The sequence below is a fragment of the Cynocephalus volans genome, chromosome 4 (genome assembly GCF_027409185.1).
Source record: "Cynocephalus volans isolate mCynVol1 chromosome 4, mCynVol1.pri, whole genome shotgun sequence".
Taxonomy (NCBI): domain Eukaryota; kingdom Metazoa; phylum Chordata; class Mammalia; order Dermoptera; family Cynocephalidae; genus Cynocephalus; species Cynocephalus volans.
The window spans coordinates 117,354,301-117,377,395 of record NC_084463.1 but is presented as its reverse complement, the minus strand read 5'-3'; the positions used below and the strand labels follow the sequence as shown (position 1 = coordinate 117,377,395).

At 51.3% G+C, this 23,095-nt stretch overlaps 1 protein-coding gene across 1 annotated transcript in view; it reads left to right on the top strand.

The window, feature by feature from the left end:
* USH1C (USH1 protein network component harmonin) overlaps positions 1-21,861 on the top strand; it is a 53,258-nt gene extending 31,397 nt beyond the window's left edge. Inside the window, exons 15-27 of the mRNA XM_063093322.1 lie at positions 418-467; positions 4,384-4,536; positions 5,856-5,972; positions 6,528-7,010; positions 10,317-10,436; positions 11,566-11,616; positions 13,905-13,946; positions 14,566-14,619; positions 14,887-14,986; positions 17,801-17,910; positions 19,265-19,320; positions 20,181-20,289; positions 21,453-21,861. Coding sequence (XP_062949392.1) covers positions 418-467; positions 4,384-4,536; positions 5,856-5,972; positions 6,528-7,010; positions 10,317-10,436; positions 11,566-11,616; positions 13,905-13,946; positions 14,566-14,619; positions 14,887-14,986; positions 17,801-17,910; positions 19,265-19,320; positions 20,181-20,289; positions 21,453-21,497 — 1,490 coding nt within the window. The 3' untranslated portion in view covers positions 21,498-21,861. The remainder of the gene's footprint in view (positions 1-417; positions 468-4,383; positions 4,537-5,855; positions 5,973-6,527; positions 7,011-10,316; positions 10,437-11,565; positions 11,617-13,904; positions 13,947-14,565; positions 14,620-14,886; positions 14,987-17,800; positions 17,911-19,264; positions 19,321-20,180; positions 20,290-21,452) is intronic.
* Positions 21,862-23,095: the final 1,234 nt, after the last annotated feature.

Below are 23,095 nucleotides of genomic sequence, written 5' to 3'. Positions count from 1 at the left end.
ATTTCTTGGATGGAGGGACCAGGCATTGGTTAGGAGAGACCTCATTCTCTTTCAACAGGACTTTGTGTTTAGAGACCACATCTGTGATTTGGAAAGGCTTATTCTTCCACAGGGTGTTCTCTTTGATTTTCTGGCACTGACTTCTGAAGCCAGTGTCCTGGGGAGAGCCATTTGAGAGTGACCCAGAGCCTGGGAATTGGGGCTTTTCTTAGGTGGTCGTGGGCCTGCTTTGCAACCCCAGTGAGGCCAGGTAAGCAGAGAGTGGATGGGGTGCAGTTTTGCTGTTGGATCTGCCAGCGCCCTTCTACGTCTCACAAAGCCACATGTTTCTTGGGAACCCAGTTCCCAGCTCCTGTCCACGGATGCTCTAGCCAGACTGAACTGTGTCTTATCATTCTGGTCTCTGTGTTCTTGTAGCTTTCGGATGGTTTTATCGCTACGATGGCAAATTCCCAACCATCCGGAAGGTAGGACAGGACTGGGAGCTGTGCCGGTTTGCTGCTGAGTTTGCTGTGGGTTTTGGCCTTTTCCAAACATTTCTTTTCCTGTCAACTCTGAACAGTGTGAGCCGGCCTGTTCACCTGGAGGCTAACCCCATCTGTGCCTCTCTGTCAGGCTGATGTAAAATGGCAGGGCCCTGTTGCAGAGGCATCGTTGGGGGAGGCATTCATGGCATGAAACCTGCCCAAGTAATATCAGGCACTGCAAGGGTCTGCACCAGCCCCGATGGGCACAGGGCGGGGGCAGGAAGCTTCTGCTGTGTTTCTCTACCAAGTAGAACTACAGGCCAAGACCAGAAGCCCAAGTCAGACAAAGTGGGATGTGGGGTTGGTGTACACAGTGCAGGCTGGCTGCCAAGGTAGAGGGGGTAGCAGGGGGAGGTTGCTGCCTCAGAGGGGACAGAGAACCATAGCAGTCACACTCTCTCCTGGAAACGTCTCTGCGTGTGCCCAGGATAATGCATTTTTCTGGACTCCGGGGCCTTTAATTTTCTCTCTAAATCTTATTACAGTAGCTCCAGGCCCCATAAAACTCTCCCGTCCTTTGTCTTTCTGAGTCACTTTGACATTTGATAATGAAAACACCACTGTTGATATCTGTAGATTGTATATTCAAGATGACTTGGTATTTGGAAACCAGGCATCCACATAAATCTAGGTGAACTAAATTGGATGTTAGCACTCGACCAGCTCTTTCTGGCAAGATGTTGGCCCTCGAGAAACCAAAGCACTGGCAGCTGGATGCCCAGATGATAGGTAACTTCTCCTTGCCTATAAATGGGAATCTCAGATGTACTGGGAACGTCTACCCCCTTCCTCCAGCACAGTTACTGTTAAGATAACAGACAGCAATATTATTCCTGACAGAGGTGAACTTCTTTATCTAGGAGCATGGATCATGATTTATATAGCACTGAATAAACAGAGTTAGGGAATTTTTTTTTTTTTTTTTTGGCAGCTGGCTGGTGTGGAGATTCAAACCCATGACCTTGGTGTTATTAGCACCACACTCTAACCAACTGAGCTAACTGGCCAGCCCTAGCATTGAATAAACTTAGAACAGAGCTCCTCAGGGGATTCCTTCCCATACCATCATGGTCTCAGAAAGGACTTGGTCTCATAAGACTCTCCTTTTTACATTTTATAGCCCAACTCTTTTGCATATGATATGTCATCGGGTTAGATTTCTAATTTTTCTCTGTATACTGTCTCTACTAGAACTTAGCTAGAGAGGACAGAACACACACAGACACAGGATTTTATTGGAAAAAAATAATAAAAAGGAAATGAATAGGTCAAATCTTTTCCAGGAACTAATAATTATGTAAATGTAAAAGGACTAGAATCTACACACACACACCCCCATCAGAAGTCGTGTCACTTGAAAATTGCTATTGGTAAAGAGATAGGGCTGCTTTCCCCCTATTCATTAGTTCAGTCAGAAACAGCTGGTATTTTGGTTTTTATTTTCATTTCCAAAAGAGAGAAAAATTGCTGCTAGGTAGAAACAAAAGCTCAGCTACCCCATCTGCCTCTCCTCTCAGTCTAGACCCAAAGGAATATTTGCCATGAATAACTGACAGCTAAAAGGACAGCAGAACCATGTCTCTCACATTGGCTCTGAAAATCCATCATCCTTTTTTCTAGAGCTATGTGAGATGCTTTGTCTCCCAGCAGCTGGAACCCTGAGTCCCCAGATAATACAAGTGGTTATCCATGGCCATGATCATAAAAGCATGAATTCCCCTTATTTGAGAAGATGAAAATCCAATGTCTTCTGTTCCAACTCTGGCAGTAAATCTCTCTGGTGCTTAAGGCCCTCCATCCTGTGGCCCCACAAAGTTAGTGCCAGGACCTGAAGGGTTCAGGGTTCTAACTAAGCCCTTTCACCAGAACTGCTAGGATAAATCACACAGACCAGCCCCACTTGCAAGAGCCCACAGTCTGGCAGGGGAGGCAGGCAGATTCACACACTCTGAAGTTACCTGTATGGGGGGCTAGTATGAGATCAGTGGGCAATGCTGTGGGGCAGCTTGCCCTTCTGCATCTGTAAACAGATGCTACTTTCTTGGGGATGGGACAGAAATTGTCTGTTGTCAGCCTGCCTCACCCAGGAACCCAACTGTAAAATCTTAGCATTGGTCATTTTTTTAGCCCAATAGAATAGCCATTTATGGTGGTCTTGTGGGAAGCCATGCCCTTATTCTAGCAAGCTGCCATCAGGCAGAATGATTCTGGCTCCTCTTGGAAAATTGCTGTCTGAATTTATTACTTGATGGTGGGGATTCATATATCAACTGAGCTAAGTCTTGTGAATAGGGTAGGCAAGAAAACAAGCAGGAGTCTGAAGCAATGAGAACCATTTTTTCAAGAGACTCACACTACTCTGGAGGTGGGTCCTAGAGAGGACCACCTCCAAAGAACATTAGCTGTGCACATAGGTGGAGGTTGTCTTTAGGAGGGGAGATAGGATGAATCCCTCAGAGTTCCATAATTACCCACAACTCAGCTGTGGATAAAATTTGTGTGTCCATTGCTGGGGAACTCAGTTCCTCACACTTGGCCTTGGATACTGAGATGATTCAAGAAATCTGAGGGCAGACCCTAGGAATGCCTTTGGAGGTGAGGGTGAGCTCAGTGAATAGGAGGTTTCTTCTTTTCCCCAGAAACTGTCCAGGGTGTTGACTCTCTCTGTCATCCCTCTCCTGAGTGATCTGTCCTTCATGCTTTGTGTGATGGGGGCTGACCCCTGCCTCTCCTGCTGTGTTCCCCTTGCCCCCAGCTCATCACAGCACAGTAGAAAAACTGTGGGACCTGGGAGACTCAGGTTTAAATCATGGCATTACTTACTAGATATCTGACATCAGGCAAGGGACTTCACCTCTCTGGGCCTCAGCTCCTCCATCAAGAGAATGGGGATAATACCTACATAGGAGATAATCTATGCAAATCCCTAGGTATGTGGACAGTTCATAAATGTTCATTCTCTTCCTTCCCTACAACCCCATGGAAGAAACAGGCAGGAAAGCGGCTCTGTGGGTCCAATTCCAACAGGAAAAAGGGGAGTCTATTTGCCCTTCATCACCCTCCCCAAATTTTCTCAAACCCTTATGGCCAGTGCAAAGGAGTTTGGTTATCCTTGCCCCCCTCCCCACCCCAATCCCCCAGTCTTATATCTTCCGCTAGTCCTCAGTTGAGGGGCCTTGTTCAGAGGGAACCATGGGTTTGGACTCTCCAGCATGAAATGGTCTGGAGCTTAAGCATCCGGACAACATCTGATATCCCTGGCTTTGAGGCCCAGGTCTGAATCTGGTTCCCACCTCCTCTAGCTCAAGACAGAGGGTCTGTGCAGGTGAGGCTTTGCCAGCTCTCCCACATTTTCTCTAGAATCTCCCAGGATGTATCATCAACACAAGATGCCTTTCTCCCCAGATAATGGAGAAGGCATGTGCCCAGATCCTGGGAAATAAATACAATGCTTTTTATTAATATAGAACTTTGAAGTTTACAAAGCTCTCCTATAGATGTTATTTCTTTGGCACTGGATGGAAAGCCTGTGGGGAGGTATTTCCCCCATTTTGAAGATGAGGCAAATCAGGCCCAGAGAGGTTAAGGATCTTAGCAAGTCCACGCAGCTAGTTAGTGAATTAATAAGCCAGTTCTTGCTGGCAAAGGGAATGTGTCTCCCATGCTACAATGAGTAGCAGTGGTTGTCTGTCCTGAACCTGAAGTCCGATGCCCAGTGCAGTGGGGCAGAGCTGGGGGAGGGGTTCACAGTAGGGTCGTTGCCTGGTGTTGTCTGAAGACTGGATGCCCTATTTGCTATGATGTGATAGTGTCAACTGGTAACCCCTGTCATGTGAACAATGCCACATCTGCTCAGAAAGGAAAAGATAAAAAGAAAACCAAGTATGACAGCCTGCAGGAATTGAAAAAGAATAAGAAGGAACTGGAGTTTGAGCAAAAGCTTTACAAAGAGAAAGAGGAAATGCTGGAGAAGGAAAAGCAACTAAAGATCAACCGGCTGGCTCAGGAGGTATGTGTCCTGTTCTCAAGGCAGGTGAGCATCCCTGGGACGCAATTGAATTTGTTCCTCATGATGCTCCTAGAGGGCCAGCCAGAGTTGCCCTCCTCAAATGGAGTCCGAGGGTGGGATAAGTCTGGAGACTGAGATCATCCAGTCTGGAGAGTGAGATCATCCCACCTGCCCAGGGCTATCAGGGATTAGCTCCTAGCTTAGGTGCATGTTTGGAATTGAAACTAGCCTTCTTGCTCAGGGTATGGGTCTAAAGCTAGTCTCTGCCCAGATTGTAGGTCTCAGTTTAGCCCGATACACCAGGCTAGAGGTTTGAGTCTGCTGCTTCACCCCACCCAACCAGAGTATGAGTCTCAGGCCAGGCCTCTCCCTCTTAGGTGAAGCTGTGAGGCTGCTCTCCCTGCTCAGGGCATGAGTCTGAAGCTAACCCCTTTCCCTGCTCGTAGATCTGAAGTTAGCCTTCCACTCACCTGTCCATAGTCTGAGTCAGTCTGGCCTCTCTACCCAGGTTGTGAGTCCAAGACTAGGTCTTCCCAACCTGGCTTGGCTCTGGGAGTACGGGTCAGATGCTAAGTCTTCTATGTAGGTGGTAGGTCTAAGGCTGTGCCCCAGATAATCAGACTGTGAGTCTGAGGCTGCTTCCATGAACATAGGGTGTGTCTGAGGCTAGACCTCTTCAACCAGGGAATGTATCTAAGGCTGTCCCCTGGAGACATGTCAAAAGCAATCTAAAAGCCTGAGTAATTCTTATCTCCTAGGTGAGATGGGTGACCTTAATTCCCTAGCTGTAGGAGATATTGTTTCTGCTTCACTTTAATGTTTCCATGAATCAGAATGCCAGGCTGATTCGATTATAAAACCAGAGAAGTCCTGGAAAATGTGAGCTGCATTAGGTCTGGCATTAGGAACAAATTCACTACAAAATAAAAAATGAAGCCAATCTGTGCTTCTGAGGACAAGGCATCCTGGAGGGGGAAAAAAGAGTAATGTTAAATTCTTGGAATGTGCTAGAAGGCTACAAGAGGACCACTCTTGGAGAATCATAAGAGCCTCAGAGTTTGTGGCGTTCCTGGGGCCCAGCTAATCCCATGCTGTACATAAGCCCCTTCTCTGATTTTGCCTGTAAGGGCTGTGAAGTGAACTCGCCACCACACCACCTCCTTTGGGGCCAGGTGCAACAAGTTGGGTCTCTTTATGGATAGTTGGCACACCTAGCAGTACTCCAAGGTCTTTAAAGAAGTGCTCTGTGCTATTGCTGCCCACATGTGATTCAAGTGTGCCCTTTGTCCTCTCCTTTCTGCACCGGTCCTGGGTCCCAGGTGTCTGAGACAGAGCGGGAAGACCTTGAGGAATCGGAAAAGATTCAGTATTGGGTGGAAAGGCTCTGTCAGACTCGCCTTGAGCAGATTTCCTCTGCTGATAATGAGATTTCAGAGGTAACAGAGCCCTCTTTCCACACAGACCCTCCTGCTGCCCTCAGAATGACCCATCCTGGGGACAGTGAGAGGCAAGATGGCCACTGGCATGTGTCACCAGCCACACCAGTGCCCATTCCACTGTCCAGGGCCCACCCTTGCCAGCCCCGTCCCCCTTCCTCTCTTGTGGAGAGGGGACGTGTCTGTATTTTTGGTCTTATCTCCAGAGTGACCAATAAGTCCCAGCTCATCTGAGATGGCCCCCATTAGGCCTATTGTCTTGGTGTAATTACTAAATCTGTCCCCTACACTCTCAAGTGTGTTCCAGTTTAGAGTATGAACTATGTGATCATCTTACCTATCACCCACAGATGGCATAATGGCACGCCCTACCAGCTATCTAGCATGGGCTCAGCTGGGCAGCCAGGTGGCAGAGAAGTGGTACCCCCATGGTTCTGGTTTGAGGGTGGTGGGTCCCCAGCAGCAATGGAAACCAATTAGAAAAGTACTGGATATATTGTGAAGTGGAGCACTAGTCAGCATGGACAATTACAGAACTTCCTTGCAACCCCCCAGATGACCACAGGGCCCCCGCCTCCCCCGCCTTCTGTGTCTCCCCTGGCCCCACCCTTGAGACGCTTCACAGGTGGACTTCACCTCCACACCACCGACCTGGATGACATCCCCTTGGACATGTTCTACTATCCCCCCAAGTCTCCTTCTGCCTTGCCTGTGATGCCCCACCCACCACCCTCCAACCCACCCTCCAAGGTCCTGGCGCCACCTGTCCTTCCCTCATTAGGCCATGTGAACACCTCATCCTCGCCCTGGGTACAACACACTCCACCCCCCATCCCCATCCCTCCCCCACCGTCCATTCCCACCCAAGACCTCACGCCTACCCGCCCACTGCCCACGGCACTGGAAGAGGCACTGGGCAACCACCCCTTCCGTGCTGGGGACACAGGCAATCCAACAGAGGACTGGGAGGCAAAGAACCACAGTGGCAAGCCCACCAATTCCCCTGTCCCTGAACGGAGCTTCCCACCCACCCCAAAGGTACTGCCCCTGTTCTGCATGCTATGCTTGGAAGCAGGAAGGGTGGAGAGAGCTGCTGTTTCCCACGTCCTCCACTGCTCCCGTGCGTGGAGAAAGGAGGAAACATCATCTCGCTCCACTTGCCAGGAATAGTCCCCCAACCTGCATGTGTATGGTTTCTGCTGCTTTTGAAGTGCTACATTGTGTGGTGAATTACCTGTGACCCTTGGGGTGAGCAACAGTGTATCCATTCAGTATTCATTGCTCTTAGCTCCTCTTGGCTAGTGTGGACTGATAACTTTCAATGCAATATTTGCAAGGCTATTTTAATGAATAGCCAGCCAGCTCTGTGTCACATCATTTCTTGATATTATCCCAGAAAGCCTTGAATGGGGGAAATGACTTTCTGGTTTAATAGGGAAAAAAGGCAGGGGGCGGGGGGGGCAGATATTAGGCTCTGTAAATGAAGTGATAACACTGTCCAATGCAGTATTAGGACATTACAGTGCTATTTTCTATGGCACTGGCCAATTACAATGGCTAGACACCTAATACCCAGAAATCTCTGGCCAACTTCCAGTTACGAAAAAAAAAAAAAAAAAAGACGATGAGAGTTCCTAGAAATTTCCCAATTACTATTAAAAGACTAGGGATGTTTTTCTTGGATGTCTGGAGGCTGAACAGCAATCTTTCTCAAAAAAGACATATTTTTGTTCATTGTTCTTAATCCAAAGATCATTTTGGAAGAGGCAATCCCCAAAGAAGACATAGAGCTTTGATCCTGTGGAGGGAAAAACACAATATTCCTTTGCTCCCATAGCCGTGGGGCCAGGCTTGAATCAGAACTAAAACAGCTCAGGTCAGCCTTGGGCGGGGGCTGTTGAGGGAGGGCGTAGTCAGTATCACCCGACCAGTGGATTTTATTAACCTTCCCTGCACGGATTTGAGTTCCTGCATGGAGAGCAGAATAAGCATTTCAGAGCACTTGGGAGAGCTTGGGGGAGGGAAAATGGGAATGAAGAAAGTCCCAGATGCCAATAAGGCTGCAGCTTCCAGCAGGAGACTCTCAGAGAGACTCCCTCTGGACCTCCAGTGACGGTCCTGAGACCTGCAGCCCTGACAGGGAAAAGTCTCTCTGTTCCGGGGATTCTTTCCCCAGAGCCCAGCAGGAGCTGCTTTGCAGGGAGCTGAGTTAACCTGGCACAGAGGGCCACATCCTTCTCTGTAAATGGCCCCTACCAAGATAGGGAGTAGCTTTTCCTCAACACATTTGATTCTGCAATCATTGACTGAGCCTGTCTTGTGCTTGTCTGAGGGAGAGGGGAGCAGTGTTGAAGGAGATACAGAGGAGATTGGCACACCTGTGCTTTCCAGGAATTTGCCATCTGAAGGATGAGCAGCTGCCCAGGCAGGATTGTGAAACAGGCATAGGCCATGTGCTGTAGGGGGGATTCATTCTAATGGAAGGTTGAAGACACCTCTGCAGAGTAGAGGGCTCACGAGCTGAGCCTTGAGGGATGGCGATACATGGAGGATAGAAGGGCATCGGAGGTACAGGGAACATGAAGATGGCAAGAGGAACAGCAGGGAGTCAGATTGTTTGGGTTTGAATCCTGGTTCTGCCACTTACTGGCTGAATGACTTTGGGCATGTGTTACTTCATCTATCTGAGCCTGGACATCCTGTCTGTAAAACGGGAATGCTAATGGCACCTACCTATTATGACAATCAAATGCTTAATACACGAATGCATTTTAAGTTAATACTTAGAATAGTGGCAGGCACATAGTACCTGTCCACCACTGGGTGTTCAGTAGACATGAGCTATGGCTATTGACAGTCCAGAGTACAAGAAAATGTGGGTGAAGCTGCAGACATGGGATTGGAGATAATCTCAGCCAAACGTTGGGCAAGGTCAAGATTCAAGACAGGGTCCAGCTTTCTCTGATTCTTCAAGGAATCATGAAGGTCCCACTGTTATTTCCTGATCAGAGCACAGGGAAGGTTAAAAGAGCCCCTACACCAGGAGCTTCTGAAGAACTGGACCATAAATGTCTTAAGCGACATCAAAGCCGGGGTAGTCCCTGACTCAAAGGCCAGGGGCTGCTGTTTGGTTGGCTTCATCCTGGTCGTGTCAGCTCTGTGGCCCCTGTACCACCTGCCCTGCCCAATCTCCTCCCCCCTGCATGCCCCTGGTGAGTTGTCATCAGTGCTGCCACAGGAAGTGTGAGTGATCGCACGTCTACACAGTCAGCCCAGCCGTGGCATCAGGTGGTGGAGATGAACACCTGTTTTGGCTTGACACGTGTGCCTGCTGCACCAGCACCTGACACAGGGAGGTTCAGGACCAGATCTACCCCCAGCCACTGTCCCGTGTGCCCACCCTACTATCAAGTCATTCATTTATTTATTCAGTACATGCTTATTGAGCACCTACTGTATGCCAGGCACTGTGCTGGGCCCTGGGAACCACCAGCAGACAGGCAGCCACAGCCCCTGCTGAGTGAGTCTGGTGAGGAGGAGGACAAGTAAGTGGGGCACTACCACACGACCAGGGTGGAGACCGAGGCTTACAGGTGCTGTGATGAGCGGGTGGAGAGGAAAGCTCTAGGAAAGCTTCCAGAAGGCAGCGACATCCAAGCTAAGACCTGAACAGGTAAAGCAGAAGGAGGAAAGAGCACGTGCTAGGGCCTCAAGGCAAGAAAGCCTGGCATTTTGGAGGCTAACATTAGGCAGTGTGAGGAGGGTGGGAAGGAGTGAAGGCTGAGACTGAAAGGGAAGGTAGAGAAGCTCATGAAGGGCCTTGGGAATCAAGCCACGGAGCTCGGGAGTCAGTGGGGGCCCATGGAAGGGTTTTGGGCAGGGTTGCGACCGGATCAGATAGGCCTTGCTTAGATAATCAAATGGGCTAGAGCAAAGCAGACAGGTTACACCAGCTCACCTGGATTCCACTTATACTGGTCCTCACTCCATGGCCTCTAGAAACTCTGTGCCCACCCACCAGGAACAGCAGATGCTCTGTGCTGCAGTCTAGGGTCTGGAACTGTGGTCAAAGGAGATAGCACTTAAAGGGATGGGACACTGGATGGCACCCATGGCCATGGAGAGAGAGCTTTGAAAGTGTGTCCTCTGAGTAACAGTGGCTGTTGTCTCCCCCACACGAGGCTGCACTGAAGATCACAACCCAGGACCTCCAGCAGGGGGAATGGACAAGGCCAGCTTGGCGTGTGCATGGGTGTGAATTTGCATGTGTGTAGATGTGCCACAGCTGGCCTTGGCCACCCCCACTGTGACCTCACATGGCTCTTTCTTAAATTAACCCCATAGACATTTTGCCCAAGCCCACAGCCTCCACGAGGCCCTGGCGTGTCCACCATCTCCAAACCTGTCATGGTCCACCAGGAGCCTAACTTCATCTACAGGCCAGCTGTAAAATCCGAGGTCCTGGTAAGCCCTTTGGGTCCCCCCCCCAGGGCATCTGTAGAGGAGCAGACCAGGGCCGTCTCCCCTGGGTTCTGCTGCCTCTGGACGGAGAGTGAGGTGGGACACAATCTCAGATCAGGTGCCGTCTTGTAACCTCATTGGTCAAGAGATGAGTCTATATGGGCATAAGTGGATGTTGACATGACCAGAGGAATTCCTGTTCCTCACTTGACCAAACAGCCTGGAGCTCCATCCAAGATTAATAATAATAATAGTAATAGCTAAGATTTATTAAGAGCCTACCGTGTTCCAGGCTCTGAGTGGTCTCATTTAATCTTCACAACAATCTGGTGAGATGGTTCCTGTTGTCACCCCTGTTTAACACTTGAGGAAACTGAGGCTTAGAGGCGGTAGGTCAGTAGGTCAGCTGCCCAAGGACTTACCACTTACTCCCAAGTCTTTTGGACACCAAAGCCCATGCTTTTAGCCAAGTTGCCATCTTGCCAAAACCCACAGAGATCCCAGTTGCTCTGGCCTCTGCCCCAATGCCTGTGGTGGCATGGTGTGGAACATCTCACAGGGAACTGGCCTACGCAGATGTCCTCCCCTACTCCATTTCACTTCTCGCTCCTTACTAGGCCTGAGAGCCTAAGGTGTGGTTCTGCAGAGGTGGGGAGGAGCTGCTCACCTCAGTCACTGACAGCTGAGGGAACTGCGACTCCGGTGCGCCCTCCAGAGGTGCCAGCCACTGACTGGCCTCCCATGCACAGTGAGAAGAGAGCCTCATGCCAGAATTTTTATTTCTCTTTCAAGGAAACCCTATCCAAATGTTAGGGCAGGACAGATCAGATATTTATTTTGAGCTTTAGCTGTCCTGTCAGCTCCGCAAAGAGCAAAGTTCAGGCTCCTGGGACAGCTTGTGGCTGCATTTACATCTCGTTCTGTGGTTAATAACAAGGGGAGGTGTCTGCTTGACTATGACCAGGTAGCTGCTGTGTCTGGGGGCCTTAAGCAGCCCCGAACATCTGTCTGGCAGTATCTGTTGGGAGGGGCATTGGCAGAGCAGCCCTAAGCTGGCAGGCCTGGGGTCTGGCACCAGGGGGCAGACGAGACCTTGGTAATGTCTGGTGTGGAACTATTTTTTTTCTGGCAGCCTCAGGAGATGTTGAAGAGGATGGTGGTTTATCAGACAGCATTCAGACAAGTAAAGTGATACCCGTCATGTGCCTGTGGTCCTCCCTGCCACCCCCCGTCCCTCCCATTCTGCTCCTCTCTCTTTGAGAGTACTGGTGGGTTCCCAGGTAGTCCAGAGCGCCATCTGCTGGGGAGCCCATCGCCTGCAGCAGGGATTGGGGAGGGTATCACATCAGAAGGGGACCTAGGGCTTGTTAGACCCTGTGCTTGGCTGAGAAAGCAGCAGGATCCCTGGGCGCTCACCTCTTTTGCTGCTGCTAATTAGTTCAACGAGAAGCAGGACACAAGAACCCTCAGAGGGTCACAGGCCCTTGCTCCAGCCTAGGAGAGAAGGAAAGATTGGCTTCATTGGCCTATTTCATCACTAATGAAAGAGGCCTCAAGATAGAGGAAAATCTTGCAGCCAGCCCTGGCTTCTCTGGCCTCCTGCGATCACCCGCCATCAAACTGCAGGCTGATTTGACTACAGGCAGGAAGCAAAAGGGAGATGTCAGCTGCACAGTGAGACACAGGTGTCTGTAAAGAGGCTGCGCCCAGCCCAGACTGGGGAGTGACAGGAGACAACTAAAACAGAAGGTGTGCTGTGCTAAGCACTGTTTCTTTACTTTATGTACATTAACTCATTAAATCTTTGCAGCAAATGGAGGTAAGGGCTATTATCATCATCCCCATTTTATAGATGAAAAACTAAAGCAGAGAGATTTGGAAACACATCTGTGATGGCACAGCTAGTGTCATACCCTGGATTTGAATCCAGGAAGTCAGGCTTTGCAGCCTGTGCTCTTAAATGTTATGCCACCCTGCCCCTCAAAGCACCACCATTATAAAATAGGTGTTAAGGACCTAGTTATTTAAGACTCAAACAGCCCTAAGTGAGAGAAACAAGGAGGTGAGGAGTCTGAAGCTCCAAGCTTGGAGTCAAGCCCTTGCTCCCCTGCTCACTGACTGGTAACCTTGAGCCTGAGCATCACCTCTCAGGGCCTCAGTTTCTCCATCTGTTAAATGACAGATTGGGCTCCTTCTTTAAGGGCTGATCAGCTTATGAGCCTCTGATCTAAATTCAGACAAGACACACAAGAACCTGCTATCTGGCCCATCCCTGAGAGCAGGTTCTCAGGGTCAGGCCGGAGTAGGCGCATCGCCAGCACTACCCAGTTTTCCAGAAGGCATAGCCAGGGTAGGCAGGCCCTTCCCAGCAAAAGAGCATAGACCTCAGATCCTGCCTAATGTCCCCTCTTGCCCATGGGTTTGCTGCACCCCTTCCTCTGGATGCTGCCCCAACACCCACAGACTGACCTGGATGTGGCCTCCATACTGGGCCAGGCTCAAGACCTCTTTGGGGTTGAGCCTGGGGGACAAAAGCTAGTGAGAAGGGATGGCAGGCAGGTGCCCAGGGATCCATCTGCTGATGTTTGGCCCTCATCTTGTGCTGAGAGCTTGGTTGCCATAGGCTAGGGATAGAGGGGTCTGTGACCTCACCGTGATGCTGAACACAGGCCCCAGGGACACTTGGTGTGGCCTAGGGAACTGTGTGCTGAGGGCGGCTCCACTCAGTCTGGCGAGGCTTGTGTGGGCACCTGCCTAAGGGCTCTCTTCACTTCCACCTTCCCAGGGGACTAGCCGTAGCCCTGCTGCCCTCGGGCTTAGTTAGCATCCTGGACACTCAGGCCTGTGTAAGGTTCCACTCACTATGGGTGACTCCTGAAGAAGGCTGTGTGTTCTGGCTCTGCTACCTTCTCCTCACTGCCTTGTTTCTCAGTCTTGGGGACATTGTCCCCATAGCAACCCCATTAAGCCAGGTCCCACGAGCTGCATATCCTCCCTCCTTCTCTGGCTGAGGGGCCCACCTGGGCTCCCGGAACCTGGGGAGACCTCTTACCTTCTAGTCAGCATTATATTATGAATATTGCTAGGCCCCAGGCCGCACAGATCCCCCCAGCACCCCCTTCCGTCTTGGGAAGACTTTCAGCAGGGAGGACTGCCTGCCCAGACCATCTAGACGCCAACCATGCCCCTGTAGCCACAGACGCCCACCCCACAGGAGCAGGGAAGGGCCGGGGTTCTCCTAACACTTCCTGCAGCTTCCTGCTGGTCCCTGAGTGAGCGTGTTCTGGCTGTTGGGGCTGCCAGCCTCCTCCCTGCATTCCCCACCCAGGCCATGCCTGCTCCTCTCTCCCCTACCCCTGAGTCTTGCATCTGATCCACTCCCCACCTGCCCTCTCTGCCCTGGGGCTGTTTTTGTAGTGACCCTCAAGGGGCCTCTGCTCTGTGGCCCTAAAACCCTCCCTTTGCCTCCAGGATTTCCGAAAGTATGAGGAAGGCTTTGACCCCTACTCCATGGTAAGAGAGAACTTTCCTTCCCTGGGGGAGCAATCCCAAGCATTGGGGTGGAGGGTAGAATTAGAGTGTTTGATGGTGCATTCTGGGCCCTGGGTGGCCCGGGGATGAGGTAGGGCACATGAGGAGCCCCAAGGACACCCCAACTGCTCTTTCCTGTGAAGGCTCCTTCCAAATGGCATTATTCCAGTGTGAACTGTATGGCACACGTGTGTGTGTGTGTGTGTGTGCGCGCGCGCGCGTGTGCGTGTGTGTGTGTGTGTGTGTGTGTGGTTTATAACAGTCACGCTTGCTGGGCACTAACTACACTCCGGGCACTGTGCTGTATGTTTACAAGGCCAGCTCTTGCTCAGTGTTCACAGTAGTCCTGGGAAGAATGAATTTGAGACTCGTGTGACCACGTTATGTGTGTGTGTGTGCACATGCATGTGTGTCCATTGTCCCCCATGGGGCCTGGGACCCCCAATTGAAGACCAGTGGGGGTGGGGCTGGGAAAGGTCCCCTTGTCCATGTACTCTGCGGGGCTCGGTGTCCCACAGGGGCCTGGCCTCCCCTTCCACCCCTGCCCCCATCCCCATCCCTCAGGCCAACTCAGAACTCCTCACTATCTTTCTCCCTCTAGTTCACCCCAGAGCAGATCGCAGGGAAGGATGTCCGGCTCCTGCGCATTAAGAAGGTACCTGGGAACAGAGGTCAGGCAGGCCACTGTCCTTGTCTGCACCTGCCCTTCCCACCTTGGTTCCCTGCTTCTCCTAGGTGACCCCTCAGGTCCCCACTCTCCTCCCCTCCCTTCTGGGGATGCCTCACCCGTGGTGGGATGGCATTGCTGTAGGCCCCATGGCTTCTCCTGCTGTCTCTGTGGCCGTCAAGAGGCTTCTTGGTGTCCAGGTGCTCACAGGCTGCTGTCTGCTTGGCTCCCTAAGGCCTGCTTTCCTCTAAACAGGAAGGATCCTTAGACCTGGCCCTGGAAGGCGGTGTGGACTCCCCAGTTGGGAAGGTGGTCGTCTCGGCTGTTTATGAAGGGGGGGCTGCTGAGCGGCACGGTAAGTGGGGACTAGCCATGCCCTGGTTTGGGGATGGTGCGATGGTTATATGGAGCCCCTGGGAAAGCAAACAGCTGCCTGTTTGGAGTGGGCTGGCAGTTGTGCAAGAACACCCTCTCACCCAGGCCATCCATGCAGCCATCTGCCCAGTCCTGCACACACGTTGCCTGAGGGCACGTGGTGGTACCAGGACCTGTGGGCTAAGCCAGATGCCACCCTGCCATCCAGGGGCTCCCAGGCTAATGGCATAAACATGCTCTGAATTGCCAGATACTGACAATAACAGTGCAGTCTGCTAAAGGTGTCAGGGAACTAAGTGGTGGACAGAAGCTGTGGGAACCCTGAGGAGCCCCCAATCCACCAAGGAGCAGGGGCTGCTGGGAAGGCTCCTTGGAAGAGTGAGGCCCTAAAGATAAGTCAATGTTTGATGAGAAACAGCTTTCAGGAAGAGGGAACAGCACAGGGGGAAGATGGAGAGAAACCATCCAAACCTTACCCATCCTCTCAGTGAGGAAAAGGGCCAAATGCTTGCCGAGAACTAATCACGTGCCAAATGCCGTTCTAAGTATCTGGCACATAACCCTGTGTCTGCACGTTCAGTGTGTTCACTCATTCAATCCTCACAACAACCCCAAACATAGGCAGTGTTATCATCCTCATTTTACAGTTTAGGAAACTGAGGCATAAAGAGCTTAAAGTACTTGTTCAAGGACCCACAGCCAATAAAAGGTGGAGGCAGGACTTGAATCCAGGCAGTTTGGTCATGTTGCTTTACTGCCCAGCACAAGTGCCACTTCTGCCTGAGGTCATCTGCAGCCTTGTCCCCTCCTAGAGGGCCAGACAGCTCCCCATGCACCCCATGTCTCTCTTGTGGCAGGATCCTCTTGCTTTGCTTTTATCCCCTTATCAACAAAAACACCCTCTGCTGATGAGCGGAGCCTCTGTGAACCCCAGGCACGGTCTCCTGCTTCAAATTATCTACGCATTCACCTGTCCGTGTCTGAAAGCCTGCCATTAGCCATTTCTTTTTCCAAGTCAAGGAGGCTCTTCAGTGCTCCTAAGTGCTTTGGGGAGGCATAGGTGCCCCTCGGAGGGGGAGTGCCAGGCCCCGACCTCCCCAGGCCAGAGCAGGGAAGCCTATGCTCTGATCCCTATGGGGACCCTGGGCTGGAGTCGGGCTTTCGCACAAGCTGGCAGTGGTAGGATGAGGTGGTAGAAGGTGAGGGCCTGAGGCAGGAGATGGAGTGAAGGGAAAGTCACCTGCTGGCAGGCAGCCAGGCTTCTGTGGGTTACTAAGGTGGGGTGCGGGCACTGGGAGCCTTGGGTGCAAGTCCAGCTCTGCCACCCATGGCCTTGGTGACCCCAGGCCCCTCTCAGCCACATTCTGAGCCTTCATCTCAGCTCTAGGAGGGGCTGCTCCTCTAGGCACTACCATGGCCCACTGCTGTCCGCCCAGCCCAAACCCTCCTCCTCTGTCCTCATTTCTGTGCCACCTGGGGGAGGGGTTGCTGCTTGGCCCAAAGAGGCCACCCGTCTGCCGGTGTCTAGCAAGGAGAGAGGACCAGGATGGATGGGTGGCTCTTCCTGCTCCTCCCCACTTAAAAAGCCCCAGCCCAAACACTGCCTTACTGCCCCATCTTGGGTTTTTACAAAATGAAAAGTAAAAGTCACCTAGGTAGCCCCAGTCCCACTGTGCAGAGGAAACTGTATTTCGCCCTGCTTTGTCATGCAAGCAGCTCGTGGAAGTTTCCCCAGGAGCACATGTGTTTTAAGCCACCACGGCCACCATCTTTACTAACATACACCACATTCCTGTGGGCCATCATGCCTGCAAGGCTTCTGGGTGATCTATTTCAATGTAACCCAGAGAATGTTCTGTGGACATCAGGACTGGGAAAAATTCCTCAAAAAAGGGTTCTGATGTCTAAGAGATATGGGAAACCATGCACGATCTGTCCACTTCTCAGAGAGTTGTAATGCATATTAGCATGTTCAAGGCTCTGACAAGTCCTGCAATAACTATGTTTGGCTTATAACTCAGCTTTTCCCCAAAATTATTAGGTGACAGAACAGCTTATCCAGAAACAGCTTTTAACACTACTCATTGATTCAACAAATATCTGTTAGGTTTCAATTTTGTGCCAGGTATTACATTAAGCCCTCGTGGAGCTGACAGTATGGTAGGAGAGACCATCAGTGAACAAATAACAAATAAATTTATGATTACAAATTGTGAAAAATGCTATATAGAGAAGGATCAGAGTTCTGTGAGAAAATAATTGGGAAGACCTACTTTAGATTGAGTTGGGGGTCAGAGAAGACCTCTCTGAGGAGGAGATGTTTCATAAGACATGGAAGAAGAGAAGAGAGAGGGCAAGCATTCCAGATGGAACTGTACGTGAAGGCTCTGAGGCAGGAAAGAGCCTGGCATGTTCAGGGACCTGAAGCAGATCAGCATGGCTGGGCCACAGAGCAGGACAGCTTGCATCACTTGTGTCTCTGATAACCTCAGGAAATGCAGGTCTGTCTCTTTCTGCAGTAACAGAGGTCTGTACAAGAGCTGGGTGGCAATGATTTGTCACTGGTGTCCTGATTCTACTGAGCTGGGGTGAAGGTGTGTGGATAGGTGGGGAGGAAATATCATTTGAGTAACTGGGTAGATAGTTTCCCCTTGTGCTTTCCGAGTCCATGTGAGCCTTCAGAACCTAGGAGCAGGCCTCTTCTGTGGCCCCAGCGTGACCGCCTTTGCCAAGCCCCAGGCCAGGCCCATACCACATACAGCCCAGTTGGCCAATCAGCATCATCATCCTGCAGGTGGCATTGTGAAAGGGGACGAGATCATGGCGATCAATGGCAAGATCGTGACAGACTACACCCTGGCCGAGGCTGAGGCCACCCTGCAGAAGGCCTGGAATCAGGGTGGGGTAAGAATGAGCCCACTCTCCCTCTCCCTCCCTTGCCTGCCCACCTCAAACCCTGGCCTCTGCAGTCAGACTTATAGTCAGGATGTCCCACCCGACCAGTACCCAGAATCTAGGCAACTCTTGGGTGACACCCACATATCCCATCCAGCTGATGGTCTAAATATGACAAGATGGGATTTGGAAAAATAAATATCATTTCCTGACCTTGAGTCCAAAAGGACAGTGGCAGAATCACAGACTGCAGAAGACTGGTCATGGCAGCCCACCCCCCAAAAAGACATAAGGTCTTCTCTAAGTGCACACTGAACAGGAATCAAGACAGCTTGGGGCTACTAGAAGTCATTAACAGAAGCAGAGAACCCAAAATGAAGGAGGGGCTTGTGGTAGTCTGCTCTGCATACATTAGACACCCACCTGGGTTAAGGCCACCACGTGAGGTCTCCCAGACTGTGCATTGCACAATCTGAGGTGGTGCCCTCCTGTAGAGTATAGTGTGAATGGTGCCCACTCATGTGCAATGCACAACCTGTGCAACTGTATGCAGGCAGACGAGTCTGAGGTATTAAGTTCAGTGCCGAGGATGCTGACCAGATGGGCCTGGGACCCACATGAAGGGATATGGAGAAGAGAAGACTTACGGGTAACATGATGACTGTCTTTGACTATCTGAAGGGCTGCATTAGGGTAGAGGGAGCAGAAGTGTTCTCTGTGATTCTCGAGGGCAGAGTTGGATTGGATGGAAGGAAGTCCTGGGAAGAGAAAGAGATTTCAGCTCAATATTAGGAGCTATCTCGTGGTAGAGGGGCCCAGTGAAATTTCAGATACTTTTCAATGGATATACCCAATCCAAGGATGGACAATGATGGGCGAGCCAAGGATGGCAGTGATGCCATGAAGGGAATCCAGTGTTAAGATCAAAAAGCTAGGCCAGAAATTCCCCAGTTGGCTGTGCATCAGAATTGCCTAGGGAACTTGTTAAAAATAGTTTCCCACAATCCACCCCTGATTTTCAGGAGCCAAGTCCATGAGTCTACACTTTTAAGAAATTCCCCCAAGTGATTTTGAGGTTACTGCCTGGCCCTGGCCCATAGATAAGCATTTGGGGCCTTGCAACACTGGCGTCTATGTTTCTGGAGCCTCAGAGACTAGAAACTTCCCCAGACCGTGGACCCTACAGTGGAGCCCGTCCCCAACAGGAGGACCTCCAGCCCTGCCTGTACCTGCCTCCCCACGGGAAGAAAGACCCAGCTGGCTGATCCTGGGCCATGATGCCCAGAAATGGGGATGGAGTGTCAGGGGCAGACCCATCATCCACCCCTGAGCACACCCCAAGTCCCACGGCTTCTCCCCACAGGACTGGATTGACCTTGTTGTTGCTGTCTGCCCCCCCAAGGAGTACGACGATGAGCTGTAAGTGTGTGCGGGCACCTGGCCCACCACCTCCTCTTCCTTCTCTTCCAGAATCTTGGCCACCTTCCTCTAGCCCACTCAGCCCACCCCCAGGCTTCATCCAGCCTGAAGAAATGGCCCAAGCACACAGCTTCTAGTAGTCATAGCTTCTAGAAAACTCCTGGGCTAGAGAAATCCTAGAACTAAGTCACGGTCCTCAAGTATTGTCAGAGCTGCCTCCAAGGCTGTCTTGTCCAAATTCTTCCTTATATATAGGAAACTGAGACTTAGATAAGGTCTCAGATAGGTAAACTGTGAAGTTGGGACAAAGACTCAGGATTTTTGATTCCCCACTCAGAACGTTATCCCCTTTAACATTATCAGAACATTTAAAGATTTCTGTGCCCATCCTTCACTCTCTGGAAGGTCTTCCTGATGTCCAGCTACATTCACTCATGCTGCATCTCTAGACAGCCAAGACCACAGGCTTTTGTCCTTACTTGGTGGGACCTCCAGACAGCCTTGGCCCAGTCTTTCTTTCTCTGTGGTCGCCTACGTGTCTGCCTCTGTATCTGTGCGGATCTATATTCTCTCCTCCTCTCTCTCTCCATCTTTGTCTCTCTGCCTCACCTAATGACATCACCTCCCCTCCACACTCATTGGTCACACCCCTGCTTGCCCAACATGGCTGTGCCTGCCCAGCAGAAGCTGAGTTCCTTGCATGTCTTGGAGACACCAAGGTTTAGTGGCTGCTAATTCTGGAACCCAGGACCTCATCAGGACCCAAGGCAGGAGCCGCGTGAATGGAGAGGTCCAGTGGTGCTCTGCCAGGGAATAACTGAGCCTTGTTTTGTGTTTCCTGCTCTGCTCTGTGTATGTAGCTCTTCTCGTCCCTCCTCTGCAGCTGAAAGCCCCCAGCCAGTCCGAAAGCTCCTTGAAGACCATTCTCCCGTGCACAGACATGGGTTCCTCCTGCAGCTGGAGCCCACGGTGAATAGGCAGGAGGGCTGCGGGGCCCCGTCTGTCCATGCTGCGTGCAGTGGCCATTTGCTGCCCATGCTGTCGGCAGGTTCTTTGGACTGGCATCTGTAGGAGTGCACAAGGCACCATCCCTGCAGTGCGCTGCAGGTCTGCTATTAGCCACACCGGAATTCTGTCGGGCTCAAAGGCCTTCCCACTCAAGGGAGTGGAGCAGATCTCAGTCTGGAGCACTTGCGTGGGACCCAGGCATCCTGACACACCACAGCCCCTGGGACCTGCCTCGGGTCCCACACAGCATCCAAATGAGCAGGATGGAGCACTGAGCACCATTCCCTCTTGGGCACAGCTAGTGCCTCAAACCAGGCATGCTGGGCTGGGAGAGCCCACGGGAAGCCCAGCCAGAATTTTCTCCCAGAGGTGTCCTCAGAAAAATGTGCTGCCCTTTCCTGTGACTGCCACCCTGCTGGGAGCCCCTGCTCCACCCCAGCCGCCATGCTTGGCTAGAGCCAGGACTATTAAGAGGTTTTTAAGGCTGGTCCAAAGAACCAGGGTTGCAGATTAGAGTTGCTCATGTCCTGTTGTGCCCTGTCAGGGCCTATGCCCTGCTCAGACCAAACTGTTCTCTGTGCCTTCTCCCTCCCTCGACTCTGGGCTCTATCTGTGGGACACAATGTGAAGCCTACCTTTGGGATGTGTTTCCCACCCTGTGACAGGGCTGTGCCCATGGACAGAGCTGGCAGGTGGCTGTGGAACTGGTGTCCGATGTGGCCTGAAGCGCACAGCTGGCAGTATCTGGGGCAGACCTGGGCGTGGACTTGTTGATATTTCTATTACACGTTTCCCAAAACATTAGGGCCTCATGCTCCCAAGACAGTTGGCCTGCTATACCATGTCCTCTGGGATGGCCTAAGTGGCCCTGTTTTCTGTCACTTGCTTTTTGCAAGGAACCCCGACACTCTTTCTCCTGGTCCCCTCCTTCCCCCTTCCTAGGTGTCCCTCTTGCTTTCTCCCTGGCCTCCTGTGTGCTGTGGCTGTGGCTGGTGTGTGACCATTGGGGCCCACACCAAGAGGGGCCTCTGGAGGTTGACAGGGCCTGTTGTGGCATCTTGCTCTGGGCCGAATGGGCTCCCTAAAGGCCTGCACCCACCTGGCCTATTTCCTCTTCCCCACAGGACATTCTTCTGAAGTCCAGAAGGAGAAACCGAATTCACCCCTAGAAGACAATGAGCTCTGGACCCACCTCCCAAACACAAAAGCCAATGACCATCCTTGAAAGAGTCCAGCCTGCAGGCACCAGAAGGCATCCCTGTAAACTCATACCCAGCACCCAGGAATTTCAAACTGAACCAGGCCCTGAACTAGGGCTGGATAAGAAACACTGAGGGCCTCTCTTCTGAGGGCCACGATGGGGGAGGGAGCAACCAGTAGCTCTGGAGAGGGCCTTAGGGATCTGGTCCTGTGAATTTGGTCTCTCCCAGTCCTGGGGGACTCCTGCCTTAAGCCCTAATAGGACCCAACTCCTGAGTCTCTCTCCATCCCTCTCCTCCTGCTACTGCTGTAATTGCTGCCAGGATCACTGCTGCAAGCCTTACTTGAGCTCATTAATAAAATAAGAGATTTCTTTTCCAGTTTATGAGAGTGAGTGTGAGTGTGGATTTGAGCAGCAGATTCAAGACTGTCAGATAAAAAAAAAAAAACCATAAGGTTTTGCCCCTATTCAAGGGTGGTGTTTTAGTCTGTTTTCTATTGTTACAACAGAATACCACAGATTGAATCATGTATAAAGAAAAGAAATTTATTTCTTACAGTTCTGGAAGATGGGAAGTCTAAGGTCAAGGGCTATATCTGGTGAGGGCCTTCTTAACATGGCAGAGGACACCTCATGGTAAAAGGGCAAGAGCATGTCAAACTGGCTTTTAGAACAGACCCACTCTTGTGATAACGCATTAATCCACTAATCCATGAATGGATGAATTAATCCATCCACGAGGGCCGAGCTCTCATGACCTGATCACCTCTTAAAAGCCCTACCTCTTAATACTGCTACATTGTGGATTAAGTCTCAACATGAGTTTTGGAGGGCACAAACATTCAAACCATAGCAGTGAAAAACAGATCTCAGTGCTGTGATCTGGATCTGGTATGAAGGACGTGATCCAATGACCAGGGATGGCTTGGAACAGAGGGTTGAGGCAGCAGCAGACTGGCTGGGCTGGGCTTCAGTATCTTCTCAACAGAGGTAGCAGGAAATGAAATCCATGTGGCAGGGACTATGATCGATTCCAAAAAGCATAGCTGGAGGCAAGAGCCCCAAAGGTGCAGGATACCCCAGCTTCTCTCAAGGACAGCAAGGCCACTGCTGCTTCTGAGGTGTGAGGTCACCAAGACAGTATGTGAGGGAGCAAGGTGCAGGGGGCACTCTCTCCATGAAATGACATCCAGCAGAATCACCTGGAGGAGGAGAGGGCTTAAAGCAGGATGTGTAACTCCAAGGGCCCAGCAGGGGGCAAGTCAAGGCCTTCCTAGTTACAGGGACCAGAGACACTAGCTCAATGGAAGAGAGTGGGGCAGTGTCAGTATAGGTGTCTCGTGGGAATCCAAGATGAGGAGACACGGTGTCACAGACCTCCTGAGAATTGGAAATGGAAGGTGGTTCCGATTTAAGGTGTCTTGGAGGAGCAGCTTTCTCTGTCCCTTGGTGGCTACCTCACAGCCTCTCAGCTTCTTGCTATGTGACAGCTAGGCCTCCTGTCTCTGCCACCAGCTTCCTCTGCTTCCTCAGAGCTCAGCTTGAACCTGGCATCATAATCACCTG